Source organism: Oryzias latipes, chromosome 19 (genome assembly GCF_002234675.1).
Source record: "Oryzias latipes chromosome 19, ASM223467v1".
NCBI classification, from domain to species: Eukaryota; Metazoa; Chordata; class Actinopteri; order Beloniformes; family Adrianichthyidae; genus Oryzias; species Oryzias latipes.
This window is the reverse complement of record NC_019877.2, coordinates 100,305-125,296: the sequence shown is the minus strand read 5'-3', so window position 1 is coordinate 125,296 and position 24,992 is coordinate 100,305. Positions and strand designations below refer to the sequence as shown.

General features: G+C 52.1%; 1 protein-coding gene across 7 annotated transcripts; it reads right to left on the bottom strand.

Moving 5' to 3' along the window:
* Positions 1-4,375: 4,375 nt before the first annotated feature.
* LOC101157681 (C-Jun-amino-terminal kinase-interacting protein 4) lies at positions 4,376-24,520 on the bottom strand. Of its 7 annotated transcripts, XR_002872174.1 has the most exons (31): positions 23,832-24,519; positions 18,880-19,000; positions 18,057-18,127; positions 17,827-17,918; positions 16,057-16,204; positions 14,795-15,125; positions 14,617-14,710; positions 14,367-14,491; positions 14,256-14,267; positions 14,108-14,122; positions 13,973-14,030; positions 13,410-13,562; positions 13,278-13,335; positions 13,046-13,176; positions 12,890-12,947; positions 11,269-11,456; positions 10,320-10,449; positions 10,166-10,252; positions 8,940-9,101; positions 8,707-8,878; positions 8,347-8,641; positions 7,996-8,121; positions 7,837-7,917; positions 7,697-7,764; positions 7,480-7,628; positions 6,631-6,802; positions 6,443-6,556; positions 5,768-5,947; positions 5,552-5,680; positions 5,313-5,489; positions 4,376-5,264 (listed from the first exon to the last, which is right to left on the bottom strand). XR_002872174.1 is itself a non-coding variant. In XM_023949711.1 (30 exons), the coding sequence occupies exons 1-30, from the start codon at positions 24,129-24,131 to the stop codon at positions 5,371-5,373; spliced, it is 3,936 nt and encodes a 1,311-aa protein (XP_023805479.1). In that variant the 5' UTR covers positions 24,132-24,520; the 3' UTR covers positions 4,376-5,370. The 7 variants fall into 7 exon arrangements, 6 of the variants coding, with proteins under 6 accessions (XP_023805479.1, XP_023805480.1, XP_023805478.1 ...); XM_023949711.1 differs by having other exon boundaries at positions 4,376-5,489; positions 5,768-5,944; positions 23,832-24,520; XM_023949712.1 differs by having other exon boundaries at positions 4,376-5,489; positions 11,269-11,450; positions 23,832-24,518.
* Positions 24,521-24,992: the final 472 nt, after the last annotated feature.

Here is a 24,992-nt window from a genome sequence, read left to right as displayed (position 1 = left end):
GTGAGAGATGAGTCTCCGGTGATGGATGACCCTCCTGCTCCTTAAACACACCGTGGGAGTCCTGGAGACGCACGAGGCCACCGGGCGGGACGGGCTTTACTCCGTCACGTGATGCTGAGAGTGAAGGGAATCCAGACTTTTCTGTCAGGTTCGTGTCTCCTTCTTGTAGCTCTGAACTCAGTGATGCTGAGAGTTTCTACCAGTACGGAGAGACCGTGAGGGGCGGGGCCTCCCGCCGGCTACAGCCCTGCGGGGCCGTGGACGGATGCTTCTGCACGGTTGTCGGTGTGGAATGACGCTTTCTCTGCTCTGACTGAAATGCCGTGTTCCTCGTGGGCAGCGTGTCCGTAGTGGCAGAAGCTGGAGCTGCAAACACGCGTCGGCTTCACATTTGGGCCCCGGCCTGCAGGGAGCCATCTGGATGAGCTGGACGGTTCCACATAGGGACCAGCTGTGCTCCTCCTTTAGATCAGCTGTGCTCCTCCTTTAGATCAGCTGTGCTCCTCCTTTAGATCAGCTGTGCTCCACCTTTAGATCAGCTGTGCTCCACCTTTAGACCAGCTGTGCTCCTCCTTTAGATCAGCTGTGCTCCTCCTTTAGATCAGCTGTGCTCCTCCTTTAGACCAGCTGTGCTCCACCTTTAGATCAGCTGTGCTCCTCCTTTAGATCAGCTGTGCTCCTCCTTTAGATCAGCTGTGCTCCTCCTTTAGATCAGCTGTGCTCCTCCTTTAGATCAGCTGTGCTCCACCTTTAGATCAGCTGTGCTCCTCCTTTAGATCAGCTGTGCTCCACCTTTAGACCAGCTGTGCTCCTCCTTTAGATCAGCTGTGCTCCACCTTTAGATCAGCTGTGCTCCTCCTTTAGATCAGCGGCGGTGACGTCACTGTTCGGAGGAGTTCGGCGCCGTCATCAGAAAACTTTAGGAGGGAACCTGAACGCACCACCTGAGATGACCTCCTGTGAGCTTCGTCTGTGGCCTCAACGCAGACGTCTGTTCACGTTTATGATGCGCGTCACATGACTGCTCTCTACGGAAGCTTTGAAGGGACTAAATATTACAAGAAGAACTGTAATCTGAATAACAAGGATTTGTCTAAAAGGACAATGAAATGAAATGTTTTATGCAAACAAACATTAAAATATGAAACATTAACCGTCAATTGGGGACCAAATCCAAACCAAACCAAACCACTTCTTTCCTCGGGTCGACTCGATTGTTTGCATGTGAGCAGCAAGCAGGCCTGAACTGAGTTTAGGTGGTGCTGGTTCTGACGGTTACCATGGAGACGTGACCTTTGTTCAGGCCACGGTTCTGGATCCAGATGTTTCACAGAGTTTGATCCAAAACTGCAGCTCTAACATTTCATTGAAGACACTAAAATCCTGCTAGTTTCAGTTGTTTTCCTGTCAGATTCCAGTCAATCTGTTCCAGAGGAGTTTTTCTCTCCAGCCGGCCCGTCTCTGATCCTCTGGACGGGACGGTTTCCTCAGGCGGGTCCAGAGCAGAAACCTCTCGGGTTTCCTGCTGATCTCAGTTTCAGAGCAGGATAATTCATCATGCATTATTGAGAGACAGAAGCGGGACTTGAACGGCCTTCACTGCAGCTCCTCCTGTGCTGGTGAGGAGTTCAAGGTCAGACAGGGAGTCCTGTAACTCTGTGTTTTTACTCACACACACTTTAAGGGGATTAGCTGGAGATCAGGCTCTGGTGGCAGCGATGAAGAACCCTAATCCTCCTAATCGTCTTTCAGGACAGTCCTGGTCGGCTGACGATAACCGGCTGGAACTGTACGTTTGAGGAGAAGTGAGGAGCAACCTGCTCCCCGATCGTCGTCTCCTCATGGACAGCAGGAGGACGTCCATCCCACCCACAGACGGGTTCAGCTGTTGGCTCTGAAGAGCTGATGGCGTTTAGGACGAGCTGGAAGAACTCAAGTCAAAAGTAAAACCAAGCAAACAGCAGAAATATAAAACTTTGGGTAATTGGCCATGAAATTGATTGGTAAATATATATATATATCCATCCATCCATAAATACATCAATATTACTCTGAATAAAAATAGACATGACCTCTTTACCAACACAGATTCAGGTCTTTGGAAATCCATAAGTATTAATGAATAGTGGACGACCTGGTCGCCGAAGGACGGACATCTTCCTCTGCAAACATCTGAATAAGAGGAGCGGCCGTTCAGACTCTGACAGTGACGCCATTGAAGAAACAGAACTGAAGAAAATCATTTACAACCTTTCTAGGCCCAATCCCACCCCCCACAGTAACTGGGGGGCCTTTTGTCCACTTCTCCTGGTGAAACGAAGACACTTTACAGGAAGAAAGTCCACTTTCTGCTCCCAGGTCTGTTCTGGATCCAGTCAGAACCGCCGTTCTTCTTTGTGGTTCTGAGCGGTGGAAACACAGAAAGCCGTGTGACCCCTGACCCTCTGAGGCAGGTCCATGAGTGAGTGTGTGCGTGCACGTCTGCGCCTGCACGTGCACGCACACACGTGCAGGCGCAGACGCAGCACTCAGATCAGCTGTCTGCTGGCATCCGGACCGGGTTTCCTCATTCAGCCCCCCACCCCCCTCCTCTGTGCAGTCAGCTGCTGCACCTCATGAACATGGAAAACATGGAAGCGAGCCTGAACCCAGAACACGGCGTGGAAACCTTCTCAGCTTCTGCTGCTCCAACGTCTGACGTCAGACAAACGCCTCAGTCTGTAGAAACGGAGGTTTTTCAGCTTTACTGATCCAGTTTTTGGCTCCAAATTTGGCATTTTTTCATTTCATATCAGCCGTTTATTTGACTAAGATTCATTTGTTTCTTCACGTTCTACAATTTAGCGTTTGAACCTCTTAAAATGATCCATTCTTGGCTGTTTTTCATGCTCTCCGGGTGTTTTAGGTCAAAGCTTCACTGCAGTTCAGCTGAAGTCAGAAAAACTAGAGGATGGAATCTGAAACCCCAGAGACACGCCATCCTCCTCAATCCCAGCAGGCTTTGCAGCACCATGGTCCCCAAGATGAAGGAGAACTTCTACTCAACTGGACCCGGGACGTCTGACTGGTCCGGGTCCAGCAGCTCCAGGAGGACCTGAGGGTCGAGAGCCACGCCCCTTTTCCAGTCCTCCTGGACTGGCTGATGCAGACTGTGTGTTAGTGGAGAAGGTCTGAGCTCAGGCTGCTGACCCCGTGACCTTTCTCTGGAGGAGATGGATGGAAGGACGGAGGCATTTATGTTCCAGTGAGATCAAACTCACAACAGTGTCAGTGAAAGAAAACGAAGCTCTTCTGTGAGGTTGGTCATATTCTAGAATCATTTTGATTTGAGAGCGTTTTGCTGCAGACGTTCTCGTCTCCTTTCCCCTCGGAGGTCGTTGGTTCCCACAGCGGTCCTTCACCACCATGATTCCAACGGTTCAACTAGTTTGAAACAACTTTGAACTTTTACATGTGTGCGTGTGTCAGCTGTGAATTCCATCCCTGCTCCTTCACATTACGTAGTAAACTGTAGAGGGCCTGGAGAAGAGCCTTGGGGAACTCCACATCTAATTTAAATGTCACACCAAAAGCGTGTTTGTCGTAATGATGTCGCTTTTCCCAGTTCAAATTGTGTGATGACCAGCAGGAAACATGGATGGAGAAGCCGAAGATGGAATCTGGATTCTGTCACATGACTTTTTCTGAGTCCCTTTGCTCAAAGGTTAAGGTTTAAACTCAGCTATAATATTCATGTTATATAGTTTTTTTTACATATAAATTGTAAATTTGTTTTCAAAAAGTAAAAGTCTAAACATGAGGAGCTCAAATCAGCACTTTTCTAGATCAAGTCTGCCATCTAGTGTTGGCAAAGAGAAGTGCAGGTTTTCAACCATTTTTGCCTCAAATTCTCTCAATGTTGACATTTTTCTTCACAGATTCTGGTGAACGGCTTCAACACGACCCATTCTAACTCCAATGAGTTTAAACGTTAGGGGTCCTTAAGGAAGAAGGGCGCCGCCTCCACGCCGTCTGCAGATCAGCAGCAGAAGGACAAACACTCAGACTTCATGGTTTCCACATGTCGGCTTTTATTTTCCGTGTACAAAGATACATTCTGAGCTGCAAAGAGGCAAACAACAGAGATATATACTGACATGGCGAAAATGAAACACACACACACACACACACACACACACACACACACACACACACACACACACACACACACACACACACACACACACACACACACACACACACACACACACACACACACACACACACACACACACACACACACACACACACACACACACACACACACACCACACACACACACACACACACACACACACACACACACACACACACACACACACACACACACACACACACACAGTTAGCTTTAACGATTGCATTCCTGTTTTGTCTTAAATAGACTCAGCTTTGCTCCAAACCACTTAAAATAAACTTAAAATTCATAAAAAGACAAACTTTTTTCCCGGTTTGAGAGGAAACATTTAAATGTGATGAAGATTAGAAGCCCCTCCCACTACCAAAAATATCATTTTCCTCATAAGAAAGTCTAAAAATAGATCATTGCACAAGAGTTTGTCACCTGCAAAGCCGCCGCTCGCCGCCGGAGCTCGCCGCGGTAGCAAATGGAGCGACCTTCTGAGAAGAACACATGATCCGTGGCGCCCGGCCTCCACGCATCTAGGCCTCTGGCAAAGGGGGGCGCTGCAGGACGAGTTTATTGCTTCTGATTTCCCGCCTGAGTCTCTGGGATGAAGAGCATCGCTGGCTTTGGCTGCTTTCAGACCTTCAAACCGGTGAGGATCCGGCAGATTTCTCTGATTATTTACTAAAGAAACGGATAGAAACGGTTTCTGACCACAGAGAAACCGTCACATCAGCTGATTGGACGACTTTGATGAAGGTCTGAGTTTGAGTCTCTTTCTGTCATTTACGTCTTTATTTATTGGTCTGCATGTCTCAGGGATTGTTGCTACGGTAACAGTCTGGTCTTTGTCGAACCGCTAAATGTCCGCAAACAAGCGGATGATGGAACGGAGGAAGTTTAGACCGTTGAGAAGCACAGTGATTGATGCAGACGCAGCGGCGGAGGATCAGAAACGTCTCTGATCCTCAAAGCTGAACTGAAAACCAGTGAAAAACATCCTCAGAAGAGGAGGCGGCGAGGAGCGGCGCCTGCAGGAGTGCAGACTCATCTCACCATAGCATGATGCATAGTTCATGTCGCTGCAGGGGGAGGAGCTGACCCGGGGTCAGGGGGAGGGGCTGACCTGGGGTCAGGGGGAGGCGCTGACCCGGGGTCAGGGGGAGGGGCTGACCCGGGGTCAGGGGGAGGGGCTGGTTTGGTGAAGCTCACTCGCCGCTCAGCAGGACCTGCCACACGATCAGGTGGCTGCGCTCGGCTTTGGCTGGGGAGGCCTGCAGCTTTAGGAGGGCGGCGTCCGCCTCCTGCGCCTCGCCGTCCTCGTCACCTGCAGACGAAGGCGCGTTAGAGGTTGCGGGTTTATGGCTCCGCCTCTCAGAGTTCACCCACCTATTCTGAAGTCGATGTAGCCCTCCCCTCCGCTCATCACCAGCACGCTCTTCATTCCCTCCTGACAGGAAGCGTCGCTCTTCTCTCCGGCCGCCTCGCCGCCGCTGGACGAAGGCGGGACGGCGTGACCTGGAACCGAACAAAGCATGAGAGTCGGCGCCACAGCAGAGACGGCAGACGTCCGTCTCCGTGGGAACGTTCCTGCAGATGGCTCACCCGGCACTGCGGCGAAGAACTTGACGGCGTCGCGGTGTCCGTGGAAACAGAGCTGCGCCTGAGCCATGGAGCAGTAGGGGATGACGGTCCCGGCCGTCACTCTGTCGCCGCTGTCGTCTCCGTACAGGCGGACCACGGCGCCCGGAAGGTTCCCGGCCGCTTTGGAGGCCTTGCTGGCTGCTGGTGGAGGACAGAGAGACGCTCAGAAACGGACAGAGAGACGCGAGCTCACCGGGTTCACGTCACGGCCCGGTTCTTCTACGTTCTAATTACTGCGTGGGTTTACGCCGTCGCCATGGCAACATGAAATGAGTCAGATCTTTCCTGCTCCATTCTTAAATCTTAAACGGACCACAGCACGGTTGCTATGGTAACCAGGGTGGAGTCAGTGGTCTAACAGTGGATCATGTTTCCATGTTTGAGGTTGAAATGATTGTTTTTAGAAACTTTGTACACTAACACGCGATGACATCACAACTTCTACTGGACCACATTACATAAAAAGAGGTTTACAGAAACGGTTCACTGGATCACAGAAATGTGACTGGCTGAAAGTGACAAAAAGGTTTCCTATGATCCAACAAAAACCCTGTGGGACGACCCGAAGGAAGAACTCCGATAGAAAAACAGGGGCAGAGCTGCGTCACGTGACCCGTTAGGAACCGCTGCACTCACTCTCCGTCAGCGGGATGGAGATGATGACTCCGTTCCCGGTTCCGATCCACAAGCGGTTGCAGGACATCATGAGAGCCGTGATCCTCACGAAGGAGAAGCCCAGTTTGCCCGTTCCTGCAACGGAACCACCAGTCAGAACCCCGCGGTCCGGACCGCGAACCGGAGCGGCCGGACCGCGGGGAACCCACCCAGCATCTTGCTGACGTAGGGCTCGATGTCCACGTCCTGCAGGTGCTGGTAGGTGCGTGCGTGGAACAGCCGGAGGGTGGAGTCCAGCCTGATGGACACCCAGATCCCGTCGCCGTGCCAGGCCAGCTGCCGGACCTGACTGTCCTGACGGGGGTGGGCGTCGAAGGACTTCTGGGGGGGGTCGGTCGACAGTCTCAGAGAAATGTTTGTCTGAAAGCCTAATTAATGTCATCGATGCATTGAAGCTGCCAGCGGCGTTGTATGACCCCCCCCTCCCCCTTTTTTACCTGCCCCCCATACATGAGCGTCTGTTTTAACCCCCTCAACCCCCCTGGTCAGAACTGCACTTTTTCTAAACTGCAGCTTTTCTGGTGGGTTGATCTCCATAGCAACCGTTTTATGTGGCGGTCGTCTGGTGGAGACGGACAGGTGGACGTCATCTTTGGAAGAATCTGCAAAAGTTAACTTTTAGGTTTCCCTGGTAACAGAGGTTTTTGTTAACCACGCCCACATTCCTGATATGTTCATATGGATTACAGTTTCACAATTCTCCACTTTTGTGACCCCCCCAGCCACCAAAAGCTACAGACGGAGCTTCCAATGAGGCTGGAGGGACTTTTGTCCTTTTGATTGAGGTTAGGCAGACTCTTCCCAAGGTCAAAGGTCACCAAAACTTTAGTAGTGGTTGTAGACCTCAGCTGGCGGTGTGTGCGTAAAGGTTTGTGACTCAAAAGGCTTCTTTAGTGTACTTTGAAACGTTTTGAGCCCCGTTCCTTTTTTTGATGGTTTCTCCCGCCGTGATGTCATCACATCACTGGCTGAGGGCGTGTCTCCAACTGTGTCCTCACCTCCACCCTCATGGCCTTTGGCTTCACCACGTAGATCTTGTTCCTGTAGCCGCACCACACCGCGTCGTGCACGACGGTCATGCAGCGAATGGAGTGGGCCGGCCGCCCCAGGTCCAGCAGGTGGTACCGGCCCAGGTCCCACTGTCCGTCTGTGCAGACACGCCCGTTAGAACCCCTCCCGCCGTTCACTCACAGGTCATAGGAGCCCCGCCCTCACCTGCCCCTCGGCGGAAGATGGCGATGGTCCCGTCGGACATGCTGACCAGAACGCGGCCCTTCACGTGTCTGCGGGACAGAGGGTCATTGGTGGGGGAGGGGCGGCGAGGAGAGGACCTCCACCACTTTAAGTAGACTTACACGATGCAGAAGACGGACTCCTTCAGCTTGATGGAATGGAGACGCCTCCTCCAGTGAGCCACGGAGGAGTGGACGTACAGGCTGTGGGGGGGGACGGTCACACACAGGTGGGTGTGTGTGTGTGTGTGTGTGGGGGGGGGGTAAATAAAGGACACCTACTGTCCGTCCTGAGCTCCCAGCCACATGGTGGGCTGAACGCTGCTCATCCTCTGAGCCTCCTCCATGGTCAGCTGCTCCTCCTGCTCAGGGTTCGATTCCGCTCCGTCCCTCGGGGGTTCCCCCTCCCTGCTCCAAACACAAACTACTGTCAAGAGTTCTGGAGGTCCAGAGATCACTGCAAAGGTTCTGCGCCACTGAAACTGAACCCTCAGTCTGAGTTCTAAAGGTTCTGGTTCTTTCTAGTCTGTCGGATACAAATCCCCTCCAGATGGTTCTGGTCCGTCTTTCCAAGCAGGTCCAGTTGTTCTGCTGAACACGTGTTGGTTCTGCTCGGGTTCTGCAGCGGCTCACCTCTCTAAAGAACCTTCCCCGGCTCCCAGCGGGTCGGAGAAGCTGGTGTCGGCGTGGACGCTCCTCAGACTCTCTCCCGCTGGTTCCTGGGCTGCTCTGGAATCCACACAGAGGTTCTCACCCGGACCGGCGCCGGCGCCCTCGGCCTCGCAGCCCACCACTGTGATCCCGCCCAGGATGCTGTCACCGGACGGCGAGCTGCTGTCGGCTGAGGCGGAGCTGCCATCTCCGGCAGGCCCCGCCTCCGGGTTTGGAGCTCCTTCTTCTTCAGCGGGATAGTCCGTCTCTCTGGCGCCTGAGAAGACGAATCTGGCTGCAGGTCAGAGGTCACAGGAAGCGGTTCTCCGGCGGATGTCTTACCTGGCACGCTGGTGATGCAGAGCACGTGAGCGTTACAAACCACGAAGCTCTCCAGGATGTTGCCGGGCTGGTTGGCGTCGATGACCACGACTTTGGAGGCGGACTGGGTGCTGGTGCAGATCCAGACCAGGGAGGACAGCCGGTCGTGGTGCTGCAGCTCCTTCTGCTGCTCCTGCAACGCGGACAGTCAGGCCGCCGGCTTCAACCGCGGAGGCGTGCCGGTCCGTCCGTACCTGCAGCTCCTGGTCCAGCTTCTCCAGGCTGCTCTGGGAGCCCGCCTTCTTCTGGGGACCCTCGGAACCGGACAGGTCGTGGTAGAACACGCTGGCTCCCACCAACAGGCCCCCGTCTCTGGTCTTTCCTTCAGACAGGTTCACACCGGCGGCGCACCACAGCTGGGGAGATGAAACGTTTGGTGCTAATCCAGAACGGGGAGGATGAAGAGAACCGCAGTCTAAAGGCCTGTACACACCAGGACGAATATTCGCCAGGCGTTATTCGCCAGCGTTTTTCACCACGTTTTTTGTGTTCACACCCAGGAGATTTTCGCTGACGATGAGCCGAGCGAACATGCAATTTCATTCCCTGACATTAGATGGCGCTTAATGTAAAACAGAAATACTCCTGTACACAAGGTGGCGCTGCGCAACTTCACGCTTCTTAAAGTCGCTTTTCACTCAGAAGAAGAGAGCAAGTATTTACACGCTTGTCAGAATCAATCAAAGAAAACATGAATATTTCAAGCACCAGTAGCTCCAACTGGTGCTTGGTTCGGGGATATTTTAGAATGTCCGTCATTATTGCTTCGCGGCTGTGTAGACGCTACTTGGCGTCTATCTTCTTCGCTGGTATATGTGCTCAGCAAGGCAGTTTTGTGTTTGAGCGCCCCCAAGTTGTGTTTTACTGTAACTTCAGAGGCTCCAGACACGTGTGCAAAAGCGCCGTTCTCATTGGTCGAATAGATTTCGACGCGACGTGACGAAAAAAAAAAAATCGAACCCGAGGTGTTTTTTAAAAAGTGACGCTTTGACGGGTGGCGTTTTTTTCGCGTCGGTGTGCACACTCACATTGGTGCCCTTTGTTTAGTCACGAGGCGTTAAACGTCGGCGAAAATCGCTGGCGAAATTAGTCCCGGTGTGAACAGGCCTTAAGCGCCCGTAATCCAGATTATGGAACATATTCTGCATAATTAATGAAGCTTCACTTAAACTGGATTAACTATGAAGTCTGAATGAGAGAAATTCTGATTAAAACGGATTTTTTAAAACATTTTTTAAAATGTTTCATTTTCACCAAATTAACCAGAAAACTTGTTTGTTGACTCTGTCAATCAAGTGCCGTCACCATGACAACCACACCAACATGAACGCAGATTAAAAATAAGATTGTTTCTCCGTTTTAAGGTCAATTGCTTCATTTCAAACATCATTTTTTGCCGTATTTCGGTTTTCTGCAGCACCTTCATGGAAGCCTCCTTCTCGTCCAGCGGCCGGAGGAAGACCGGCACCGGCAAGTTCTTCATCTTCTCCGCCTGAGCGCCGTTTCCCTGAAAGGTCAGAAGCAGCTCAGAGACTCTGCAGGAACACGGAGAGCGTCCGCCGGCGGCGCCTCACCTTCAGCTTCTTGGGCAGGCTCCACCCGTACGCCTGAACGCGGCCGTCCTCTTTCTGCACGTGGGCTTTGACCTGCTGGTATTGCGCCCTCTTCTGCTCCCTCCGGGTCACTACGCTCTCCGCTGGAGCCCTGCACCACCAAAACACGAAACACACTTCCGTCTGAGCCAAAACAGCGCCACCGAGTGGTTCAGACCGGAACTTCACCTCCCTCGGTTTCGTTTATCAAAAAACGAAATGTTCTGGTTCCTATTAGCCGAACTCGCATTTTATTCCATTTACATTAAAGTGCGTTTGTGTTTATTTTGAAGTTTTTACACCAACGTGAGAATCCTGACTTTGTTCTGTGTTCAAATCCTTCCAACCTGTGCCGTGACGGGTTGGAAGGATTTCCTAGCCGTGGTTTTCCAGAACCGTTCCAGAAACAAACATTTGTGTCAGACTAGAGCAGTCGGTGCCGCAGAATCAAAGAGGCGTGTTCATACATCCAAGTCTGTCCGCCTCGCCGTTAAGACCGCAGCCGCCGTATCAACAGCGGTTTCTGTGGGTGTGGAGGAAACTGCAGGAACGTTTGGAAACGTTCAATTACAATACAGAACTCCGTCTTTGGTCCATTTCTATTAAGAGTCGAGACAAAAGGCCTTCAGAAAAACTGAATCTGTTCTATTTGCTGTTAAAAATGTTCATGATATTCATTGTTTTATACATTTTCACTCATCTTTGAGTAAATCTATTTTAAAGTGACTATCTAGACTAAAACGGTTACTTTACAAACACACTGAACCTCAATCCAGTGGAAATGAAGGATTTTTATCCATAAAAGACTTTTTTTATGTTTTGTTCCGAGTGAATCGGTGAACTACAGAAGCAAAGAAGGACTTCCTTTTCCTGACGTTCGATGTGTGAAAGCGAGGCGTGACGGAGCGGCGGCAGAGCGGCGTGGACTCACTCCTCGTTCAGGAAGTCGAATGCCTTGCTTTTGTCGCTGGGCAGCTGCTGCAGGGTGCTGCTCTTCTTCTTGATGGACGGCTGGATGTGGGAGGTGGGGGCGTTGTACTTGACGTTCACCGGAGCCTCCGCCGCCGCCGCCGGCTTCTTCCCTCCTCCGCCCGACGAGCTAAACAAGCGGCTGAAACTGGAGGTGTAAGGGGGGGGGCGGGAAGTGGGGGGAGGGGAGGGAGGAGCAGACACACAAACGTATAGACGGGTGGACACAAGCGGAGCGCCGACATTCACGGGTCAAAGGTGCCGACTCGGCATGCTGTAGACGTCTGGGAGGGGGCTGCACGGGGGGTGGGGGGCTTTAGCCAGGAAGTTAGTGAGCGGCGCAGCAGGCAGGACTACAAAACACTTCTGCAGGTGATCCAGGTGCCACAGTCACTCCACCCACCAGCGTCACAACATCCTTTACTCAACGGAGACCAACTCGCCATCAGGCGGTCAACTTTGACCTTTCCACCTCAGATGGCGGGTTCGGCTCCGTGATGCGCTTTATAAGAAAACGCCATTTTCCTGCCCAGGGGTACCGGCCCGGCCAACGCTCCAGTGTTGACGCTCGTTCACGCGGTTAACGCCGTTCCAGCGGATTCTGAGGCAGAGACCAGCTGCCGATACGCTGGATGTCAAGAGACTTTTACTCTGTTCCTGTACAGTCGTTGGTGTGAATATCACAATATCACACCGTGTGGTGAATTTTACGTGAACGATTACGTTACTGTGTGAAGTGTTTAACGTAACGTGCGGCGTGGAGAGAAGCGGACGCCAATACGCAGCGCTTTGCATTCCCTGCAGCAGTAAAGCTCACAGAGCTCATGTTTAGGCGTCGCCGCTGTTGAAGGGTTAAACCCCATTGACATGGTTTAATAACCCGTGCCGGGCACGGCGGTGGAGAGATGATGATATGGGACAGTTCTGAAGAACTGAATCGGGACCGTCATCATATATGGAGTATATTTACTTAACAGGAGGTCACCTTTCTCAGGTGTTTCTATGTGAGAAACCGTTTTTACCAAAGACTCTGAATCACTTTCAGAACTTTCCTAATAAATTTGGTGAAAAAGCACAGATTCTATCATGTTAACAGCTTCCTAATCCCCCCCATTTCAGCCCCAACACACCTCCTGCAGACAGATGCCACAGCAGCAGGCAGAGTAAGGGGGGACACAAAGAAACAGAAGGAAGACTCGTCAGATGTCGTTCGTTAGCCCCGCCCCCCAAACGATGTGCATTTTCAAACCAAACGTTTAATCCAAAATCCAAACAGGAGAGCGAGACAGCAGGACGACGCAGAGACCAAAGTTCTGCCCGGGCGCCGGTTCACACAGCAGCAGCCAGACATTTGTTCTTGCATGCTGAAGAACAATCGTCTCCAGACTGGGACAAGAAGAAGCTGAAAGAACTAACAGCTTTGTCCTGCAAGAACAAGCGTCTGCTGCTGGCGTTGAACCAGCAGCCTCTGTGCCCGGCTGCCTTCCAGGCTCTCCTGGGTTCGGGTTTCGTACCCATCACAAAAGTCTAAAAGAAAAGACGTCTGCTGCTGAGGAGCTGCAGCCAACCCAAAGAGAAGCTTACAACTGCCAGAGGCTGGACTTCTTCTTCTCCGGGAGAGCGGGGTTCTCCTTGGACGCCCTGAGACGGCAGAAGAAGGGAGGCCTTATTTTCTCAGAACACCTCCTCAGACTCCTCCTCCTCCTCCTCCTCCTGCTGTGCTTCGTCTCCAGCCTCACCGGATCATTTCGGTCCACCGGACGGCTTCCTGCAGCTCCATCAGCCTCTCCTTGTACTGGTTCCTCTCCATCAGGACTCTGGCCATCTCCACCCTGGTGAAGCGCTTCCTCTGCGCCGTCGGGACGTCGCTCTGCGGCCAAAGCAGACGGGTGATGCAGGGATGTGCGCCTCCACCCAGAGAGGAGCAAAGTGGGCTCTCCTCTGACAGCAGGGTGTGGGGTCTGGACTCACATCGTCCTCGTTCTCGTTCTTGACCTTCTGCTTGGCGTCCTCCAGCTCCGCTCGGACTCTGCAGGAGACAGGCAGGCCGTGAAGGGAGGCTCCTCCCACAGAGCGGCCCAGAGGGGGGAGAGGAGGACTCACGTTTTCAGCTCCTCCTCCAGCTCCTTGTTCTTCTCCTCCAGCTTGGTTTTGGCCTGGATGACGGCGTCCAGTTCTCCTCGCAGAACTTCCTTCTCGCAGGCCAGGTCGTCCACCTGAGCGATCAGGTCGTTCTTCACCACGTTCAGAGCGTTTCTGCAGGAGGACGCAGACGTTCACCTCTGAGCTTCCCGACTTCCTGGATGAACCTCACAGCTAAAGGAGCGGGGTCTGATTAAGAACAGCACCCCCCCCCCACCGGCAAACCGGATTTTTAATCTGAAATGGTTCAAGCGCAGAAAACGCAAAGATTTATCTTTGCGTTTTCACCTAATTTTTTTGGAAAGATATGAAAGCGAAAACATTTTCTTAGGTGAAAAGAGAGGAGCTTCCATTCTGCCGACACAGGCGTGTCACCTGGATCCAGGTAACCTTTCCCTGCACACTGGCAGCGTTAGCAGCCCGATGTGACGCCCACAGCTCTGCCCTGAGGAGCTCCAGAAGTGCTGAGTCATGTTTGGGCTCACAGGCCTCCATCAGGACCCGGAGCTGTCCGTGGTACTAACTTGGTCTCCAGCAGCTGCGCGTTCTCGTGGATGAGGTGCTCCACTTCCCGACCCATTCCTGAAAAAAGCGCACAGACGTGAGGACGGTTTCACAGCAGCTGGTTCTGGTTCTTCTGACGGGTCCTGCGGTCTTACCCAAGTAGCTGCCGTCTGACAGTCATGAAAAGCAGAACCACAGTTAAAGCTCAGAGCATTCCTGCTCCTCACTAGCCTTCATCTACACCTCCAGTACGGAGCAGCGCGGGGACATTACAAATACAGGGGGGGTTCTGACGGCACCCACCAGAAAACTCGTCTGCGGTGAAGGTCCGGTCCAGCAGCACAGACGAGACGGTTCAGAGAATTCCACAAAGCGGGAGATGTTTCCGTAAAAAGAGTGGGAGCAGCTTCTCACCCAGCAGGTCGGCGCCGTCGTCCATGTCGCTGATGAGGTCATTTCCTGCAGACGACAGCTCCTCGAACAGAGAGTCGGTGTTCCGGTTGAAGGCCGGGTTCTCCACGCCTCCTTTGGTCGGCGTGCTGCATGAAGAGCAGACGCCTTCAACTGAGGACGATGATGTTTGACCCAGAAAGACCCGACCTGAGCAGGAAGCTGCAGACCGGAGGTCCCAGAGGTCCCAGAGGACCCGGAGGACCGTGAATACCTGGTTCCTCTGCAGCCCTCCAGGTCCATGTCCAGTTCCGGGGTGGACTCGATGATGGCCTGCACCTCAGAAGGTTCTGCGGCCTCAGACCCGTCTACAGGAACCAGAAATCACAGGAGAGCTTTAGCGCTGCCGAGCTGGCGCCCCCGTGTGTCTGCAGGAGGACGCTGCGACTGACCGTCACCCTGCAGGGGGGGGTGAGCAGACTCCTGGTCGTCTGACCCAAATTGGCCCCACCCTCCTTCCCGCCTTGCAGCGCTGGTCTGGGTTCCTTCCAGAAAAACTCTGTTCAAGTCCAGATTCTGCTGCTCTGATGGTTCCGGGTCCTGGGGGGGCTTCACCAAAGACTCCAGGGAGACGTCTGCAATGACAGAGGAGGAGGCGGGTCCGGTTCTGGACGGCGGCACGGCAGAGCTGCTGGGTTTGGACTCTGAAGCTCCGGTTCTGGAGACATGGTTGGTGGAGGAGCCGGACTTGGACCTTCCATTGGGGAAGTGGGCCAGCTCATCCTGAAGGAGGAGGTGCAGGTCAGGCTGATGCACGGCGCGGCCCCACGCGCTAACACGCCAACATGCTAACACGTTAACCTCTGAAGACTGAGAACGAACATGGAGGGAGGAGGAGCCAAACAGGCCGACTGCTGCGTCACGTTTAGTGAGCAGAACCTTTTCTGCTATAACTGTTAAAAAGCAGAACGTGCAAATAACAGACCGACTTCAGACGCAGAAATGATTAGATTAGATCTGACAGAACGACGAAAAAAAGGAAACATCAGGAAGACGAAAATACGACAACATTGATTTAAAGGAGACGAAAATTAATGAATCAATCACACACACACGGGGGAGCCAGTTTAGCTCGTGCTGGTTTGCGGCGCCTTCCGTCCGTGAAACCCGGGTTCGACTCCGGGCTGCTCCCTGTTCCCCTCTCTACCTCTGCCGGTTCCAAGCCCGGTTTGAGAAGGTTGCGTCAGGAAGGGCATCCGGCGTAAAACATTGCCAAATTTACCATGCGACTTGTTCGCTGTGGCGACCCCTGATGGGAGAAGCCGAAAGTGGAAGTAAAAATCACACACACACGGACACACACACACCTAGACACAAACACACACACCTAGACACAAACACACCAACAGTGGGCTCGTGCTGGAGTCCGGCTGTAGACAAACGTTCATCAGATGTTAACATTCATGGGGGGGCCTGCAGGAAACTCGGTCCCCATCAGCAACAATGCACACAGTCTGCCCCCCCCCCCCCCCCCCATATGGTACCACTTCCCGTACTTCCTGGGCTTTGAGCCACATCTCTCAGACTTCCACACAGAAGCTGCTAGAACGCTCCCAGAAGAGCCCCCCCCCCCCCCCCCCCCCCGAATGGAGACGTTCTGGCGTCCATTCTGAAGCTCCGTGACCCCCCTGTACACCCCCCAGCCCAGTGGTACCTTGAGGCTGGTGTTGGACCGCGGATGGCTGAGGCTACTGAACCTCCAAGGCTCTGAAGGAGATTCCAGGGGATCCCTGTGGAGGTCAGAGGTCAGCCCTTCACCCCCAGGAAGCTGGAAAAGGCCCATGGAGAGGGGCCGCTCCCTCCTGCAACACAGAGGGAGGGGCTGCTGTCAGGCCAGAAGGCTTTAGAGATCAACCAGTGAAGGAGAAGCAGCTTCATGACTGTGGAAATAATTAACGGATGTTTCCATGTCAGATTCTGATCAATCATCCATCAATAAACATTTCTACAACATGAAAACAGTTTTAGTGAACCAAGAAATGATTCCCTAAATGTTCCATCCTCATCTAATCTGAAAGAACAACCTGCAGGAACCAGAGCTGCTGCAGGAAATAGTCTGTCCCCGGAGGAGACTATCGCCAGAAAAACAAGGTTTTCTGGAGAACAGAGCAGCCAGTGAGAGGCATGGAACCCAGAGCAGAACGTAGAACCCGGAACAGAACGTGGAACCAAATATAGAACAGAACGTGGAACCAAATATATAACAGAACGTGGAACCCAACATGGAACAGAACGTGGAAGCAAACATGGAGCAGAACGTAGAACCCAGAGAACAACGTGGAACCAAACATAGAGCAGAACGTGGAACCAAATATATAACAGAACGTGGAACCCAACATAGAACAGAACGTAGAAACCCAGAGCAGAACGTAGAACCCAGAGAACAACGTGGAACCAAACATAGAGCAGAACGTGGAACCAAATATAGAACAGAACGTGGAACCAAATATATAACAGAACGTGGAACCCAACATGGAACAGAACGTGGAAGCAAACATGGAGCAGAACGTGGAAGCAAACATGGAGCAGAACGTAGAACCCAGAGAACAACGTGGAACCAAACATAGAACAGAACGTGGAACCAAATATATAACAGAACGTGGAACCCAGAGAACAACGTGGAACCCAACATAGAACAGAACGTGGAACCAAATATATAACAGAACGTGGAACCCAACATAGAACAGAACGTAGAAACCCAGAGCAGAACGTAGAACCCAGAGAACAACGTGGAACCCAACATAGAACAGAACGTGGAACCAAATATATAACAGAACGTAGAACCCAACATAGAACAGAACGTGGAACCAAATATATAACAGAACGTAGAACCCAGAGCAGAACGTGGAACCAAACATAGAACAGAACGTAGAACCCAGAGCAGCTAAAACAAACAGCTGATGGTCTAGAGCAGAAGTTCTCCAGCTGGAGAACCGTGGAACGTTCTCCTGATGCGAGCCGCGCACCAACACACCAACATACCAGCGGCGCCGGGGTGAGGAGGGCAGGGGGGGCAGGCCGGGGACGCCCGCGGCGCGGACGGAGAAGTGAACGAGCAGCAGCACCGACAGAGACACCAGAACGGCGGAGTTGATGACCACGGCTCCGCCCACAAAGCCAAAGAGCAGCAGCAGCACGCACCCGGGGGTCATGGCCCCGAGCCGCCGCGGGGGGGTCAGCGAGAGCGTCTGCTGAGTCACATCCAGAGACGAGGGAGCTGCAGTCCCAGCTGATCCTCAGCAGCACTCTGCCCCCCCTCATGCTTTGGGTGACAGGCTCCTCCCCCTGTCTCTCTCTCTCTCTCTCTCTCCACAGCAGAAAAGTGTTCAGCCAGCAGGTCATGGGGGGTCCAGCCTCACAGCTAAACACTGTTGCTTACTAGCCCCGCCCACATGGACCACCCGTCTCTCAGCCTCACACTGACCGTGTTCGCGCCGACGAGGCCGGGTCCGCGGGTTCTGCCGGAGCGGCGCCGTGTTTGCTTCTCTCCAGGTGCTCCATGTAGCTGTGGATCATCTGGAACGGGACAGGGAGGAGCTTTGTGAAATCGCCATGGAGACGAGGGCAGCAGGAGCCGCCCACAGAACCGCCGGTCCAAACACGGACAGCAGGTTTCAGGAAGGGTCAGCGGCGCCGCGGCGTGGAGAAACCCACCTCTGTGTGTCTGTGGTGGAGAGCGTTGTACTCCTTCTTTAGCTCCGCCTCCCGCTCCTCAAACCTGCCGACTGCAGCAAGAAAACAACATGGGAGTCAAAACCCGACATCAACAGAACCACCAGAACCCATTTGTCCTGATCCGTCATTGGTCGGACCGGGATGAGAGTTTCACGTTGTTTCACCCTGTGGAGAAAAATCCGTGAAGTTGACAAGAAATAATCTGTTGTTTTATGAAAAAAAACTCAAAATGAAATTTAAATCATTTCAAAAAAGAAAAAATCCTTTTCTGAATCAACATGAGTAAAGAGTTATTTAGGAATAAAAAATAAAAATAAAAAAAAAAATCAGAAAAGGGAAATGAATTAACCTTCATGCTATCTTATGACCCCCCCCCCTTCCATTGGCGTGTTCTCCCTACCATGACAAAGGTGGATAAAGGTGGAAAGATTTCATGTAATCCATGGACACCAGTGAAGATCACAAATCATTGAAGAAAAAAGGTTCAGAGCTCTGTCTAGTGGGTCTAGATGACCCAACTCCCAATGGTAAAGTGCCTAGGATAGCACAAGGGTTAAGATGTTACCATGACGTATAAAAACATTAAATCTAGTTGTAATGCCACCAGTCAGCCAGCAGGGGGTGCTGACAGAGAAAGAGACGTCTGCCTGACGTCTCAAAGCAGAGACAGACAGGAAGAAGAGAGACAGGAAGACGCTGGACGTCCCCGCCGCCATTTGAAGCTCGCCGTCTCAGCGGTTGACAGATAAAGGCGTAGAACCACAGGTACGGCAGTCGTAGAGCTGCGGGCCGTCACACTCACTCTGGTCTGCGTAGTTCTTGGTCTTCAGCTCCATCTGACGAACCACAGACTGCAGCGTCACCAGCCGAGCCTGCAGGTCCTTCTTCTCGCCGTCCTGGGAGTCCTCCAGCGCGATGAACCTCTGCAGACAAGCAGACGCTGCAGTCAGCCGCAGACAAGCAGACGCTGCAGTCAGCCGCAGACGGACTCATGGGGGTCTGGGCCTCCAGACACCACTCTGGACTTTCTCACAACACCGTTGTTCACACTACAAGGAACCTAGCCCCGTGTGACCCGGACGTCACATGACTTTGGTCTCAGAGATGGAAGTTCCTACCCCCCCCCCCCCCCCCCCGATCACCTGCAGATAACGAGCAGCTTTGTCTCTGAACGAACGCCACGGCGCCGCCTGAGGCAGAACTGCAGGTCTGATGTGGATCAGATTAAATCCTGCGGACGGCGGGATGAGGTCACTTCCTGCCTCAGGTTAACATTTTCCTGCCGAGCCACCTGAGCGAGATAATGGCGGGAAAACGGCCGTCACCTGAGTCACACCTGAAGCGTTCGACTCTGCTGAAGGTTTTTCAGAAGCATGGATGGACTTAAGCAGAACGTTCTGTCCTGCTGATGAGGAGGAAGAACCACGGAGAAGAACGGAGCAGCAGTGGAACTGGACCTGGTGACAGAACCCCCCCCCACACACACACACACCCCAGGGGTAACCTGCAGAACTGCCCCGGCTCCAGGGGGCCATCCCGTTCTGGAGAGGATCTGAAAGTGGGCAGCTTTGATGTTAGAGAACCCGGTTCCTCCAGGAACCTGGATGCAGCCCGGTTCCTTAAGACCCCCCCCCCACACACACACACACACAAACACACACACTGCTCCTCATATGACGGCGCTCCGGAGAATGACTGTTCCAGCGCTTTAAGGCGCTCTCCTCCAACAATGGCGTCTTTGACGGCGGGCAGCAGCTCCCTCGTGCACGCAGACACATGCTCACCCCCCCACCCCCACCCCCACAAAGACCGAGCAGGGCATCAACGCTCCATCCACAGGGACAGAAATGAGCTCCTTTAGGGGTTTCTGGCAGCTGGGGGGGTTGAGAGCGGTGAAACCCCCAGACTCCCTTCATCTGCTCCACACAGCCGTCTGCAGCTGTGGTTCAGTGGTCCACCTCACGTCCAAGCGCTCTGCCGTCAGCTCTGAGGATGCGTCGGAAAGAGCTGCGATGACACGCTGGTCGTCCGATTATTCCAGATGGGAAAAGTATCTGCAGCTGCAAACCCGTTAGATTACCCCCCTCCCCCCATGACTGTTTAGAAGAATCACATGACGGTCCACAGACTGTGAAGATGTCAGTGGATCCCGACGTTCCTGCAGATTTCCTCGATTCTTCAGATGCAGATCAGCTTTTCCAACATCTTCATTTGTTTCAATCCTTTCAAGTCTATTCCAGAACTTTCAGGACTAAGAAAGAGCTGTTTTTGACTCCTCCCACTTCCTGTTTGAATACGTTCCTCCCGTGGGCTCCATGCTGAACTAGCAAACATCCTGATGGACATCTGCAGGTTCTGATCCAGTTCTGCTGGGTTTGGTTCCTCAGACTTTAACAAACATTCACAGAAACTGATTCAGACGCAGCGTTTCTGCAGCTCTGCTGTGTTTTTGAAGCGTTGGTTGAGTCTGCAGGCTCAGAGGTCCGGATGAACGCCTCTGTCCGTTAAGGGGAGGGAAGTGGTTCTGAAAGGACAGGAAGTGGTTCTGAAAGGACAGGAAGTGGTTCTGAGAGGACAGGAAGTGGTTCTGAGAGGACAGGAAGTGGTTCTGAGAGGACAGGAAGTGGTTCTGAGAGGACAGGAAGTGGTTCTGAGAGGACAGGAAGTGGTTCTGAAAGGACAGGAAGTGGTTCTGAGAGGACAGGAAGTGGTTCTGAGAGGACAGGAAGTGGTTCTGAAAGGACAGGAAGTGGTTCTGAGAGGACAGGAAGTGGTTCTGAAAGGACAGGAAGTGGTTCTGAAAGGACAGGAAGTGGTTCTGAAAGGACAGGAAGTGGTTCTGAGAGGACAGGAAGTGGTTCTGAGAGGACAGGAATGGCGTTTTTCCTGTCCCCAGTTTCCCTCCTCCTGCTGAGAACTGGGATTCCTGCTGGACACAGAAAGGGGCGGGGCTCTCTCCAGCGTCCTCTGAGCCAGCGCCGTGGGTCTGAGAGCTGGGATTCAGGTGTGAACACCTGTTCAGGTGAGGCAAAACCTGAAGATCTGAAATGTGTGACCTTACGAGGTTTATGAAAATTAAAGTTAAACATGCAGCAGTTACGCTTTTTATAAACTGCATTTTTTTCAATATTTATAATTTTAGAAGTTAAAACGACGTCCTAATTAGGGTTGTGCCGATGGACGATGGTATCGTCCACCGTGATGGGTGAGTAGCATCCCGATGGAGAGACACCATCGTGATGCCACGCCCCCGCCACGTTGCGAGTCGACACCATAAGCCGCGGTTACATGTGCAAAATATCTTGATGGGATCAATGGTCGGTCCACTTGACTAGTTAAGTGCGGGAGCGGACTACTTCTTTTCTATTTTGTTTGTTACATTTTTTGTTAAAGTCACTTCCCTCAGTTTATACTGGATCATTGCGGATGAGTCATTAGTTGGGAAATAAAATAAAGTAATAAAGTAAAATAACGAATAGCAATTATATAAGAACGAAAAATTTAAAAATAGCCCCCCCCACGATGATATCATCGTCCATCCCGATGGTTGCAAGCAAACATCGTCAACGGCCAATTTAGGGGACATCGCCCAACCCTAGTCCAAATAAAAGAAAATCACGTCATACGATATATTACCGTAAATTCCGGACTACAAAGCGCACCCGATTACAAGCCGCACCCACCCATATTCACGTGTTTGACTGCTTTTATACATATACAAGCCGCGTCAGAGTACAAGCCGCGTCAGAGTACAAGCCGCACATGTGATAGCCGATATTGTCATCCTGACAGATCACGGCCAGAATCCCAGAGTGAGTGCAATACATTAGCACATTGTGGGTGGTGCCAGTTTTGCCTCTGGGTCACGTATTTGAGTGTATCGACATCTGACAAACAGCATGGACCTATATTCTGTTCACAAGTCCCTCAGTTATGGTGTTTTTATTTCATTTTTTTTTTTTACTTATTGACAATCTAGGTATCTAACATAAAATTACAAACAGTAACCATATAATCAACATTACATCCCTCAGTTATGATGAGGAAATTTACATCCGCGATTCCACATTTCCCATGAGTCTTAGGGGCTAAAGACGGGGCCAACGCCCGGCTCGCCATTCTGTTGTACGTGTTTAAGAATGAGCAAGTAGCAGAAGTGCATGGAGGGGTGAACGGGAAAAGCTCTCCTTCCGCTTGTGTCGCGGCAGCGTTATGGGAGTAACAGGACTGGTTAGAAAACACAACGGTAAAATAAAGCAGCGGCGACTGAAAAGCGCGCGCCTCAGCGCGATACGCGCGCCTCAGCGCGGCGCGTGCGTCAGAATTCAGAAGCCTCTGCGCTCCGCTCCCGCCCCGCGCGCTCCTTGTCTCCCCTTCCTATCTACTCCGACACCTCTGGCCAGCGCGGCTTCAAGGAGGAGCACTTCGTCCCCGTTGCGCCGGTGGATGGAGCAAATCGTTTCTGTGCAAAGCAATCGGACTTAATACTGTACGTTTTGTGTATGAGGGGCGGATGCGTTGTTACGTGTGGGAGCCATCAGACTGCCATCGGCCCCGCAGCTCAATCAGCAGGAGAAGATGTCTCCAGCTCACACGGAGGCTGTGAGTTTTTCAAAGCAAAATTCCGCTTTTACGGTTTCCTTAGAAACCTTAAATGGAGTGTAAATTCACTCCATGCGCGGTTCTCTCCGTCACGCAGCAAACCGGCTTTTCCAAACCCGTTGGTGACGGTGGACTTTTTTACGCTGCTTTTAACGATTGCTTTTAACTTGAAAGCTTCATCATATTGTTGCGGCGATCACGTGCACGTTGGGTCTAATGGCCCCAAAGGATTCTGGGATGCGGCCGGGCATGCGTGTTTCATTTTGTTGAACCATGACTGAAGTGTCTAAGACCTGAAGTCAAGTCCATGCTGTTTGGCTGCTAAGAGGTGTGTTGAATAAAAATGCCTTGAGCTTGGTGTTAGATAAAGAATTCAAACTATTCACTGAGTTCGAAAATACGTGCATGGCGGCCGCTAATTAAATCCATAAATTAGCCGCGTCACTTAAAAAGCCGCAGGGCTGTAAACGCAGGAAAAAAGTAGCGGCTTGTAGTCCGGAAATTACGGGTAATCCAGATTTTCGGTCTTTTAAACAATGTTTAGCATCCGGTAGAGGTTGTTCCTTGGCGGTCCGGCAGACGGACGCACCCTCACGATGGAGGTCAGGAACTCACGTTGGCGCTTGAACTGTGGCGCTGCGGGTCAGAGGGGTCACCTCCCCGTCAGACGCACAGGTCCAACCAGAGGTTCTGCTAAAAAGATCAACTTTCAGGTCTCTGAACCACATTCCAGGTTAGGGTGACCTCACATGACCTGCAAAGGTCAGGACCGGCTTTCTAAAATCAGTCTGTGTGTGTCAACGTTTCCACCAACCAGGATGAATCTACTGGTTTCTAGGGGTTCAGAAGGTCCAATTTACACAAACACAGATTATTAATCCTAATCCCGCCAGATCGATGGATATTGTGAATCTGAGAGGACTTGATAGTTTTTCTATTTTGGATTAGAAATGAAAGATTTGGTCTGATTACTGAATATAAACATTTAAAAACTCGTGATTATTCGGATGAACTGAGGCCACCGGCTGGGCGTTACCATGACAACGGCTGTCTGCCTCCACAGCCCCTCCGACACAACTTCTCCGCGGAGACGCTGCGGTGGACTCCCCGCATGCTCTGGCGGGTCGTTCGGGGGTCCTGCGGAGCACCCACCTCCTCCGCGTGCTTGCGCAGCGCCTTCTCCCGCTCGTACTGCGTGACCAGCTGCTCGTTGTCCTCCTTCAGCAGCTCCAGCTCCACCTCGTGCTCCTGGTTGACCGCGAACACCGAGTCCAGGTTCTCCAGGACGGCCACGACCAGCGGCATCAGCTCCTTCACCACGTCCTCGTCGTACTTCTCGATGAGCCGCTCAAACTCGCGGTAAATGGAGCTGGCCAGGCCGGACACCCGCTCGGACATGACGGCGGAGCTGCCCGGGTCGTCCTGGTACAGAACCGCGTCGTCCAGCTCCATTTTTCGCCCGCGCGAGCACTTCTTTTCCCGGCTAATGAGTTAGCCGCGAGCCTCCGCTGGCCGCGGGAAGTTCGCCCGCACTTTAAGCCAAAGCTGTCCCTCCAACAGTCATCTTTAGTCGGTGTTTGTGCTCAGGGGAGTCCCCAAAAACCCACCAACTCCGTGTGAAGCCGCCGGACGGGCGGCCGGTGGACTTTTCCGGCGCTGTAGCCCAGCAGCTAGCAGCCCTAAAGTCCTGACTTTGACTCCTGATTAGTTTCCCGATCAACAGATGAGCCTCTGCTGCGTTCACGTGCTGTCGGAAAACGGAATCTCGAGAGTAAAAAAAAACAAAACAAAAAAAAACGTGACGTGACGGAGACGATACTGTGCAGCTAAAGCGAATCCTTAGCACATTTATACCCGATTTGAAATTATATAAGTGTCTTCGGGGGCGGAGAACAAACTGCGTCAAACAAGACACTCGTGGTTTCCAGCATCTCTAAAAACAATAGGCGCTTTATTCCATTAAATGTGTTCGCCTTGATGGCAACTTTAAATGTATTTTCATCACTTTTTTGGGATAAGCGATGCAGGTTTGAGAACTTCAATAGTTCACAGAGGAGCCCAGCTATAATCTATTCACAGTTAATAAATGAACGAGCCTCATTGAAGACATCATGGGCGATGACGTCACATTCCATAAAGAGTTGATGGAAATAAAAACACGTGCAAATATTCAGATCTGATCTGTAAAGTAATAATAGACAGTAAGAAATATACTACTGCTAGGTACTATTAATACTAAGAAATATGAATATTATTAACATTTTTCTGTTTTTATGCAATTCTTACCTTATTTTTGGTTTTTTTTACACATTC

Coding starts and splice junctions, on each gene's coding strand:
- LOC101157681 (XM_023949711.1), bottom strand. CDS start 24,131: ATGGAGCTGGACGACGCGGTTCTGTACCAGGACGACCCGGGCAGCTCC. Junction 14,711..14,794: donor CCCCCCCCTGCAGGGTGACG/GTCAGTCGCAGC, acceptor TGGTTCCTGTAG/ACGGGTCTGAGGCCGCAGAA. Junction 7,629..7,696: donor CATCTTCCGCCGAGGGGCAG/GTGAGGGCGGGG, acceptor GTGTCTGCACAG/ACGGACAGTGGGACCTGGGC.